General features: G+C 38.0%; 1 protein-coding gene across 8 annotated transcripts in view; it reads left to right on the top strand.

Annotated features, from left to right (window-relative positions):
- Positions 1 to 11713, top strand: part of BICRAL (BICRA like chromatin remodeling complex associated protein) — a 44268-nt gene that overhangs the window by 23860 nt on the left and 8695 nt on the right. For 4 of the 8 annotated variants that reach the window (XM_072035767.1, XM_005015299.6, XM_005015297.6 and 1 more), the window contains exons 2-6: positions 639 to 687; positions 3285 to 3333; positions 3416 to 3484; positions 7628 to 9328; positions 10783 to 10882. In XM_072035767.1, the coding sequence (XP_071891868.1) occupies positions 644 to 687; positions 3285 to 3333; positions 3416 to 3484; positions 7628 to 9328; positions 10783 to 10882 (1963 nt within the window). In that variant the 5' untranslated portion in view covers positions 639 to 643. The remainder of the gene's footprint in view (positions 1 to 638; positions 688 to 3284; positions 3334 to 3415; positions 3485 to 7627; positions 9329 to 10782; positions 10883 to 11713) is intronic. The other 4 variants (XM_038177543.2, XM_038177544.2, XM_072035768.1 and 1 more) reach the window with 2 other exon arrangements.

Genomic DNA, 11713 nt, shown 5'->3' with positions numbered 1-11713 from the left:
ATTGAGTAGACACTGAAGTTGTGTGTATTGCGGCTAGCAATAGCTCAGAAGGGCATTCTAAAAACACAATGTTCTTTCTAATGCCTTGCTGCTTGTTAGCTGTAGTTTTCTCTCTAGCCTATGAAAGCACTGTTATGATACTGACCAAATCTCTTTATCTTTTTGTCTGGTTAAAGCCACCAATTTGTAACTGTCTGTGTAGGCTCTGGAGTGGTCATATATATCCTCGCTGGGAATAGCTGGGAAGAAATTCCCATAGAAGGATTTCAGTGAGAGTCTTGAGATATATTCGGAGTTGGTCTTTACTTTTTTAAGTCACGGATGTTCTCTGTGATCAGCTTGGTTAATCATTTGTCTTTCTCCAATTTAACTTTTTTTTAAAAACCCTAAATGATAAGGTACTGCATGGGGTTTTGTAGATCCTTACATGTGACAATGTGATTTTGAGATAAATGTTTCAAATTTGTATGGACCTCCGTAGAAGGTGCATGTATATATAAGAGCTTACCAGTAGTTATCACCTGACTCCCATGAATTGTTAGCTACAAATCATTGAGATATTCTAGAATGGTTTTATTGTTAAAAGCAATCTTTTGTCTGATGCGTGTCAAATATCTCCCTCCTCCGTTTTGTTTCAGTTGTCATGGATGATGATGATGATGAATCCTGTCTCCTTGATCTTATTGGGTAAGTTTTCCCTATGCAATTCTTTCAGAAAAGGTGTGAAAAATCATTTTACAAAATTATCTTCTAGGAAGGGATTCTAGGTGCCTTGCAAATGAAATGAGTATCTATGATGTGCTGAAATGATAAAAATAAATAAATAAATAAAAGCTATGCTTCCCTTCATGCAGAGATATGTGTTTAACACAGCCTTCAGTCACAGTTCGTGCTAGTGGTCACTCTGCTTGTTGGCATCCTCCTCAAGAGCAGCTAAGGGTTGAGTGGAAGCTGGAGTTTCTTTTCAGCTAGTGATAATACCAGGTCATTGCACAAGCACGTTGGTAGGGGTGCTGTTACAAAGTTCATTGCAAAGAATTACTTTTTGTATTAAAAAAAAACAACTTAGCTTTTTGAGCAGTGAAACTAGAAACTTTGTTAACAATATGCTTGTATTTTAAATAGAAAAGTAAACTCGATTTTTTTTCTCAACAAATACTTAACTTCTGCTAATAGCATGTATACATAAAAAGAAGCTAGAAGAATTGCTACCTAGTACTGTTAAGTATCCACAAAAAAACAGGATTTATTAGCATTTTGCGCAAAGATGCTTGATTGGGGACTTTTATTTTTTTCCTTACTTCCATCACAGATTTGTTTGCAGGTTGATAATGTATTTCCTGTGGGAATCTCATAAAACAATAATTAACAAGCAAGATTTTTGTGGATTGTTTGTATGACAAGTTACCCTTTTTTTTTTTTTTTCTTTTTGCCTAGCTTTAATGTCAGGTATTTAAGAACAGGTAATACCCTGTAATACAGTAAAAAAAAAAAAAAAAAAAAAAAAAAAAAAAAAAAAAAAAAAAAAGATGAAACTTGAGCATTTATACCTGGTACTTTGTTCAAACACTCAGAAATTAGTGTGGTATCAGTCATGTAGCAGCTATTACCAGATCATTTCAACTTCATACAAAAGATTTTTTTACTCTTAAATGTAGCAAATAAATAGGCCTTTTATGCTTCATACCTGCTCAGAACTGGCAAAACCAGTGAGAGCTTTAACTTCAGAGAAAACAAAATACTGTTGCAGTGTTTGTTATAATTTGGGGGTTACTCTGTAGATGCTATGGCAAAAGTGTTGCCAGTAATGGCTCACACTTCCATTCCATGTGGTATATACTGTGCTACTGATGGTAGCTGTAAAAAAGGAAAGCACATCCTGCCTGGAACATAAGGATGATAATTGGCTGCTTTGGACAATTAAATGCTGCCTTGTGAGTGTGAATCATGAGGATCCCGGTACAAGTTTACACGTGGTCCAGAAAATGAAGTGCTCTCTATCCAGATAAGTGTTTGAGAAATTGCAGTGTTCTTCCTGCTGCTCGCAGCAATTAGTGCCCTAAGCAGCTAGAAGAATGGAGGGCAACATTTTTTCCCATCAGATCTTTGATATTTGGTAAGTGCCTTCTAAAATTCATCAGTTGCAAAAGACAATATTTAAGTGGTGAAGTGTTCTTCAATTTTAATTGCATTTTTCATGACTTGGCCAGTGAGTGTAATTGGTATTAAATGGCCTGATCATGTATCAATAAAACTTATAAGTACGGTACACTCATGATCTTGTATAGTGATCTTTCTTCTTAATTCTTGACATTCAGTGCATCTCCTATGAAAATAATATTTTTGGTTGGCAGTATTTGTAACCACTTATATGTTGTAAATGTAATTGTACCATAAAGTCCCTGATGAGCAATACCTGTTTAACATAAGTTAGGTTATCAAATGTTGTGAATGAATTTATTTTTTTTTCCCAAATGAAACAAAGAGCATGTGTATGTGTGCTTTCAGAGGACTAATTAACTTGTTCCCACTTTATTTTCCCATGTAATCCCAAATAATTCCATGTAATACATTTTTTATGAGGTCTGTATGTGCAGTTATGTTAAAATATTTTTAATTTATTTGAATTTCCAATGCTCATTCTGTCAGACCACCTTTTAAATCTGAGTTCTATTCAGTGATAGTGCTAAATTCATGAAGTGCTCTGAAACTGTATTTCAGTAAGAAGTTATTTGTATGGTTGATTTTGCTTGGAAAAGATGCAGCTTTTTTTCTCCAAGTGAAGAGACGGTTACTCTATCAAAAACAAGTGGTTTTTGTTAATAGGGTGTCAGAAAACATTGTAAAGGATTCAAGCTTATAAACTTCCTATTGATTTAGATGTTAGCTGAGCAGGCATTATCGTTGATCCCAGTAGAATAGATGGTGCCTCTTGTAGTTCTCATGTTATTTGGTCACGTATTTTCCTTAGGTTTTGTATTACACATTGTGAAATACTGAATTGTAAGAGAATGAGAGTAGTACTCTCATAAAAGGAGGTAGAGTGCAACCAAGATTTTGTGGGTTTATCGCTTGAAATGCCTTTGTGTAATGACAGTAGATGTGATCAGCATCTGCAAATCATACTGATAAAGACACAGATCTTCAGATGGTATAAACTCTTCAGCTTTTCACGGGAGCCAGCAGAACCTGGTATATGTGAATTAAGAGTATCTGTCTCAGTTAAATCAGCCTCATTAGCTCAGTTGCCTAGAAGTGGTAACTTTTTTTCTTTTTTTCTTAAGGGACCCACAGGCACTGAATTATTTTCTACATGGACCTAGTAGTAAATCTGTAAGTAGTATTCCTGTGTACTAGACATGCATAACCGTAATTGTGTGTATTATTTCTAAACATGATTTGTGTCTTTTACCAGAGCAATGAAGACTTGACGAATGCCGAATATTCTGTAGCCAACTCAAATTCAATTTTTGCCAACTCCAATGTAAGTGGTCAGGAGAGAAATCATGTTTTTATTGAAACTGCATGCTTCTTTTACAGCTTTATTTGGCTTTTATATAACCAAATAAAGGAGATTTGGGCTTTGACCTTTTCCATATGAAAATTTTGAGTGCTAGCATAAAATCACCTTGCGCTGTGTAAGTATTTTTATTAGGTTTTCAGTGGTGACTTAACCAGAATACATATAGCAGTACTGGGCTGTTTTTCACAAATATGCAAAAAAACACCTTGTTGAGCCATGAAAATATTCTGCAGTGTAATTCTGTTCAGTGAACAAGACTTGTAAGTTTAGTGATTGTAGATGTAGCAGTGCTGAAGCATAGACTTTCAAGTTAGTCATTCATACATTTCCTGTGTATTGTGGGGTAATTTTTTTCTTACTTCTATGTAGTATCTGAGCTAGCAATTTTAATTAAGGTTTTTTGTTGTTGCTGTTCTTTGGACTGAATAGCTAGCTGGGGATGTTTTCTTCCTGTCACTTCAGTGTTAGAGAAGTCACTTGAAATTCATTAGGTGTTGTAAGTAGTCTTCAGTGTTCTTTCTTTACGAGGAGTATTGCAGCACTAGACTGCATTTTACCCATAGAGGTTATGGACTTGCCATCCGTGGAGACACAGCCAAGGCTGATCTGACTGAGTGCTGGCAACAGACTTGTTTTAAATACGGTCGGACTAAATGACTTGTGGAGATGTTTTCTGTCCCACATTTCTATCTTTTTTTTTTTCTTTTAAATTTAAATATAAATTTAAATATAGGTATAATGTCTTCATCCCAGAATTCAGTTATTTCAGTATATACAGCTGGGTTTCCTTGGTAATTGTCTATTGTAGTGTTGTCTTGACTCTGCACATTTTTCCCATGTTCCTAGCGAATAATGTGGATATACTGTAGATGTGTAGGACCCTTAAATAATTGGCACAAATGACTCCTGAAAACTGTTTATCTGTTCATACAGAACCAGTGACTTTTGTCTGCCTACAGTGTTAGGATATGATGTGTTTGCCCTATCCTTCCCCTTTCATTATCATTATTAAATATTGTGGGAGAAACATAAATTGAGTGACAGTTCTTTCTCCACAGAGCTTACAGGCTGAAAGATCAAAACAAGACAGCTAAGCCTGTTGAGATAGTTGTGGGGGAAGTGGGGTACCGAGTAGGGTGTGCCCAATTTTCTGCTGATCAGTAACAGTGTTGTCAACATGGTATGAGTCTAGCCGTTATCAGACAGCAGTTTCCTACATGCAGCTTGGCAGAGGTGAGTTTTGAGGACACATCCTAAAAATATACCGGGCTCTTGGGGAGAAAGGATGACATACACATTTGCTGTTGCCATAGCCAGGTTGTTCTTTGTAGACGTTCTTCTGATAGGCATGAGTAAGTAAGTGGTCAGGGGGTTACTTCTGGTGCATTTTCAGAGTGTGAGCTTTTAGAGTGATTTTGAGAGGAAATAAGTACTGAGGAAGATGGATTTTTTGGCTAGGGAATAGCAGTTGGGAGAAACGAAAACATTAGGTGAATGCCAGAAGAGCTTTCTGATGTATGAGATGGGGGGTGATAGGTAATCTAGAAGACAGATAAGAGGCACAGGGTTTTCTAGTGTCTGTTTCTAGGGTGGCTTACCTTTTTTTTTTTTTTTTTTTTTTTTTTAAGCTCTCCATAACACGTTCCCTTTGTGCTCTGCTCTTGTACTTTTGTGTCTCTGTAATGAATACCAATACCTTCTCTTCTCTTCCTTCTTCCCTTGGGTAGAAGCCCTGTGCTGACTTGCATGAAGAATGACTTGATTGCGAAGATAGATGTTTACAGCGCATTGTGAAGGGACAAAGTATCTAAAATCAAAGTCCCAGTGGTGGATGGTTTCACAGGCTTTGCTTATAAATTAAGACACCTGAAAAGATGAAGGCTTCTGACCTTTTTGTCATCAAAATTCTTGCAGCTATTGAAAGTTTACTGAAAGTTCCGCTTTTGTTTATATTCAAAACTGCTACCATGACATAGCATTGACTGTCTTGGTGCCCATCTCATGCCTTTCAGTGGCAGAGATTACAGATTCAGTGTCAAGGGGTTCAGTGCCTCAGCCTTCTCAGCCAACATATGCCACAAACAAGATCAAGTTTGTGGTGACTAAAGGGAGAGAAGGCAGTGTCTGCTTTTATTCCCTCCCTTCCCCTCTGAGTTGGATGATTACAGAACACCTCTGCTGATTCCAGGTTTGTTTCCTTGGGCTGTCATAAAGTCTGTGTTACATCTCTCATGAGAGAGTTCCCTAGCTATTGCCCTGTTTCCTGGGTTGTATTCAGTGACTTCTTCCACCTTTCTACTGTGGTATAGCAGAACAGTTTCAGAGAGCAGAATATTCACAGAGCATAAGAGTCTTGGTGGTGCCGATTCATGAAGTTGCAGAGGTGCTAATTTCTCCTTGAAAGTAGGATGGTGTTCAGTGTGGCTCTTATGAATCTGGGCAGCAGTGATTCAGATGTTAAGTTGGAAGACGCTAGTTTCCAGCTCATGCATGTAAAACTGTTTTTAAATGTTAAACTGTCCTGGGAGCAGGCAGTGAACCTCAGGATTTCCCATTCCAGAGAGGGAGTTTCAAGCTGTTAATCTTGATTACATATAATATTATTATTTATTATTACTATTGCTATTGTAATTATTATTAGCAGTAGTTGTATTGTTAGTTCTGACTGGAACAGCATTAACTGGAAGCCTCTAAATTATACAGTCTTGAAAGATTTCACGTTGGTTGCTCTCACTGGAGGCAAATTACAGATGCAGTAAGGATTTCTCCCCACGAACATGTGAGTCTTGAATCCTAGTAGAGCCCGATTTAGTGATTCGTTTGTGCTCTGCTTGATGGTAGCTAGGTACATTCAAGGACCTAATTTGTAATTTCAGGTGTTCATGAGGTGCAGACATCAAGACATTTAAGTACCAGTGATGTTTAAGTACCAATTTAATGCCTTTTGTTAATTCATATATGTATGTAATTGATGTTTATATTTTTAAAATATTATATTGATTTCTAAGAACAATCTCTTAATATTGTATAATGTGACCAAAGTTCTGTAAACTACACAGGATGATTCAGAGGTAGACTGGGGTAAAATTCTACATTGAGTATGCTTGGGGAGCTGTAGTTAGGGTGGGGACATTACTGCATGTGATAATTACAGCTTGCAGTGCCTTCACCTGTTTATACGAGGTGAAAACTAATGTCTATGACCTTCAGGTAGTGAAGGCTCGGAATATGAATGTGACTGATATTTTCACGCCCACATTTTGCAGTCCTGGCCAAAGAAGAAATTGCCTGTTGGTTTTTGAATAGTTGAAAGAGGATTGTGGAATTTAGAAAGGCGTACTCAATCTAACTTAGAAGTATTGCAATTTTCTAATCCCATTTAAATTTGTCATTCCTACCCTCTTAGAAACCTGACATTTGTGTTGCTTAGAGATTCTAGGCATAGTTTTGTTTCAGGAAAATCTGACAGTAGGCCAAAATAAAATATTTTCATCTCACAGTATTTATAGATGTAGCTCTGAAGGATTTTTCTTTCAAGGTGCTACTTAATATTTGGTGTAGTGTCAATGCTAATAGCTTCTCTGTAATCTTTTTAATAAAATAAACTGCCAAGTCTGTAGCACCGTTTTTCTTAGTCCTTCATTTCTAAAATTATTCTAAACAAAGAATTAACGTCGTTCCTTAATTTTTTGAACTGGCCACTAATTTGCATTGTGCAACTGTAGTATGGCAGTATTCTGGAGATGGAGCTCCTTTCTTTTACCCTTTTGTCCACACTGTGCTCAGCTTGAAGAAGGGAAAAGGGTTCTTCAAGAGCATGTATCGGATCCTCTTGAAACAGTGCAGCTGCAGAGCTGCGAGTGGTGGTGTTGGGAGCCTGGAGAAGTGTCTCCAGCAGTCTGTTATGAGGGCACGAGTGGGATGTCAGTGATGCACACATTTGTGCTGGCCTGCTGTATGGGATGAACCTCCCCTTATAAGCATGCTATGCAAAGAAGATAATTTTATAGCAAAAGTTTGTGTGCATGAAAAAGCTTAATGGGGAAACAATTTAGAGCTGGTAATTTCTGAAAATGATTTGTTTATTGTTGCTTTCTGTTTCAGAACACTGATCCTAAGTCATCTGTAAAAGGTGTAAGCAGTCAACTTGGAGAGGGGCCTAGTGATGGACTGCAGCTGTCCAGTAGCCTTCAGTTTCTTGAAGATGAACTTGTATCTTCTCCTTTACCTGATCTTAGTGAGGATCAACCTTTTGATATTCTTCAGAAGTCCTTGCAGGAGGCCAATATTACCGAACAGACTTTGGCAGAAGAGGCATATTTGGATGCCAGCGTAGGTTCTAGCCAACAGTTTGCACAAGCTCAGCTTCATCCTTCTTCATCAGCATCCTTTACTCAGGCTTCTAATGTTTCTAATTACTCAGGTCAGACGTTGCAACCTATAGGAGTTACTCAAGTGGTACAGCAACCTGTTGGAGCATCTTTTGCAAGCAATACAGTCGGTGTGCAACATGGCTTTATGCAACATGTCGGAATTAGTGTTCCCAGCCAGCATTTGTCTAATAGCAACCAGATTAGTGGTTCTGGGCAGATACAGCTAATTGGTTCGTTTAGTAATCAACCTTCCATGATGACCATTAATAACCTTGATGGATCTCAGATAATACTGAAAGGCAATGGTCAGCAAACACCTGCAAACATGAGCAGTAGCCTCTTGGTTCATAGACAGACTCCAAATGGTAACTCGCTGTTTGGTAACTCAAATTCAAGTCCAGTAGCACAACCTGTAACAGTCCCATTTAACAGCACAAATTTTCAGACATCCGTACCTGTCCATAATATCATCATTCAAAGAGGTTTAGCACCAAACTCTAACAAAGTACCCATTAATATCCAACCAAAGCCTATCCAGATGGGTCAGCAAACTGCTTACAATGTGAATAACTTGGGAATACAGCAGCATCATGTGCAGCAAGGGATTCCGTTTGCCTCCGCAAACTCACCTCAGAGTTCAGTAGTTGGTCCCCATATGTCTGTTAATATTGTTAATCAGCAAAACACAAGAAAATCAGTTACACCTCAGACAGTTAGCAATGCTGGAGGTAGTATTGTTATCCATTCCCCCATGGGACAGCCTCACGCACCTCAGAACCAGTTTCTCATACCTACGAGTCTGTCTGTTAATTCCAATTCGGTTCATCACGTCCAGGCCATAAATGGACAGCTTCTTCAGACTCAGCCTTCCCAGCTGGTTCCTAGCCAAGTGTCTGCTGAGCATGTAATGCTCAACAGGAACTCCACAAACATGCTGAGAGCCAACCAGTCGTATTCCGGGCAGATGCTGAATAATCAGAACACAGCTGTTCAGCTTGTTTCTGGCCAGACCTTCACAGCTCCTGGAAACCAAGTGATAGTGAACCACGGGACTTCACAAATCGTTGGTGGACAGGTGCCACTGCAGCAGGCGTCGCCAACAGTGCTGCATTTGTCACCCAGTCAAGCTAATGTTTCTCAAGGTAGATCGAGTTTCACTACGATGTCACCTGGGCAGTCCACAGTCTCAAACATGTCAGCCTCCAATCGATTCGCCGCTGTGAGTTCTTCTGGTTCGGTACATCCTAGCCTGGGACCATCGGTTCAGTCCGTGGCGTCAGGGGGAAACTTCACGGGAGATCAGCTCACGCAGAACAGAACTCAAGTTCCCGTCAGTGCATCGCATCGTCTTCCAGCATCCTCTTCCAAATCTAACAGCACCTTCAGTCACACGTCAGTTGGAGTGACGCAGCAGCAGTTCGCCTTTGGTCAGGTATGCAAGCTGCTTTGGGGTGCGGCCAAAGAAATGCTCCTAAACTGTGCTAAAATCTGGTTAACAAAGTGGTAATGTTATATGGAAAACATTCATTTTGGTAGGTTATATTGTTACAAATACTGTGGGACTGCTGAAAATCACTGTAACCTGTATGCATCATTTCACCCAGTATTTTGTAAAGTCTTTCACTGAGCTAATGATTGTTGATTTCATTAATTCTGAAGTTTTCATTGGTAGTGATAATTTCTAAATGGGTATATTGATGTATTTCTGTTCCCATTCAAAGAAATGGACACCATGAGGTTAAACAACTCTGGGCTCTCCTGAAAATCTAGCTATAGAGACCGATGTTAAAGTCTTGGGTACGTTCTTAGCGCCTACAAGTCCTTTGACCTCACTAAGAATTACGTATGTGTTTTCAAGGTTTGGCTGGTGCAAATTTGAGATCGGAAGTTTTCTTGGGAAGAAGAGTACTGATAAATATTAAACAAAGTCTGTGCTTTTGGGATGAAAACTGGTCTTTTTTATCCTGTTGATGCAGTTGCAGAATATATTGAATTTAAATTTCTTGGCTTTCGTAAATAACTTCCTCACCTTGTCAATATTTAATTCAATGACATGTCACGTCATTAGCAATAAGCTATTATCCCCTGCTGGCATTTTTTTTTTTTTTTTCCCTTGGTCATTCTAAAATACTGGTAATTGTCTCAGAATGCAATTGTACCAAATACCATTTTTTTTTCTCTTTTTCTCAAAGACATTGCATTCATCAACTGAGACCAAAATAGGCAAGGATATAAAGCAGCTTTACTTAGAAAATAAAGGCAAACATGTTGTGGGACCAATTTTTTTAGTCTTTGCCAAAAATGCTACCACAAGTTGTAAAGCTTTGCTTGCAGATGAGTAGAGGCCTGCCTGACTTTCTCTTCATATTCCTCTATCTTCATATTTATAGGATATGTATTGAGGTCAGTGAATTTCAGCAGTTTCAGAAGCACAGTATTTCATATTGTTGTAAATGATAATTTTATTTTTCTGCTATAACTTCAGAGCCAGAAATGGCAAAATGATTTTAAGTATAGAGAACAGGTTCTACTGTTCACCGTTATCTTTTTAGTTTGTACCTATGTTTTAAATGTTATATGGTATCATAAACAGTGTATCACTTAGTCACTAAGCATTGCAGAGTTTGTTCCACTGATTCTTTGTATTTTGTTGAGACAGTTCAGTCACCTTTTGCAGTTCTGAGACTCAAAAGCTGAGCTGTCTGAGGGCCACATTTAGTTTCTGTTCCTCTCTGATTAACTTTATTAGATTCTTGAGCTTACGTTGAGAAGTTGAGATGGCTGAGGCTTCACCAATTACAGGTTTGAGGTGGAAGAAGGACGTGTAGATTGGATGTGCAGATCTGACTGTAGATTTTGTTTTTGTTTTTAATGTATGTGGCACAGAAAAAAGCTATGAACCAGACATCACCAGTTTCTGCATCGAAGACGCAGGATAATTTGAGACAGCCTCAGCTAACAAGTCTTCTGAGCAACACACTATCAGGTCAACTAAGGTCTTTTTAAAATCATTTTCTCATTTTTTCCAGCAACAGAATTAAGTGCTTCTTCACAGTGTTAGGCTTTCATTGATGGCTCGTGCTGGTAGTCCTAAAGGTTATCAGAATTCAGTTTTTTAGTTGCAAACTAAGTTTTTCAGTATTGGCTGTGTGCTATTATTTTTCTCAACCATGGCACATATTTTGTAGAGTGTAAAGTTGAATTTGTACTATAAGCAGTTTCTGCTTTCCTCTATAAAATCCCAAACTGTACCTTCTTCTATTTTTCTTTTTTTTTTTTTTTTCCAACTTGGAAAAGTAGAGGTAGGTCACTTTGAAAATACAGACATCAGCTACAAAATTCTCTGACGCTTCTGTAGCTTCTCTTGTGATGGCTGCTTCAGGTCCAGAGGAAATAAAAATAGTGATCACAACGTTTTGTGCAGGCTGCCATCACTCGGTTTGTTTTTGAATAAATCTGTAATTTTCAGTTAGAATAGATAATTTCTTGTTTATGGCAAAATACTAGGCTTTTTCAGTAGCATCATGCTATTAAAAAAGCCAAACCCAATGCCAGATTATAATGTCTTCAAAGCAAACAGAAGAATGCAGTAACCTTAATATCTTTGTATGTTAGTAACCCTTTTGAATAAGGTCCCATAATCTACTTGCTTTTTATTTTTTATTTTTTATTTTTTATTTTTTGTTGTTCTGTGCTGATATGCAAGCTCTCCAGGCATTCTCTCCAATCAGCACAATATATGTTTAGAAAAATAATAATTGTGTTGGTTGTAATGTGTGTGTGGGGGGTAAGATGCTGTTTGCATTCCTGTGTAAGG

This window comes from Anas platyrhynchos, chromosome 3, assembly GCF_047663525.1.
Source record: "Anas platyrhynchos isolate ZD024472 breed Pekin duck chromosome 3, IASCAAS_PekinDuck_T2T, whole genome shotgun sequence".
Classification (NCBI taxonomy): domain Eukaryota; kingdom Metazoa; phylum Chordata; class Aves; order Anseriformes; family Anatidae; genus Anas; species Anas platyrhynchos.
This window is presented reverse-complemented; position numbering and strand designations above follow the sequence as displayed.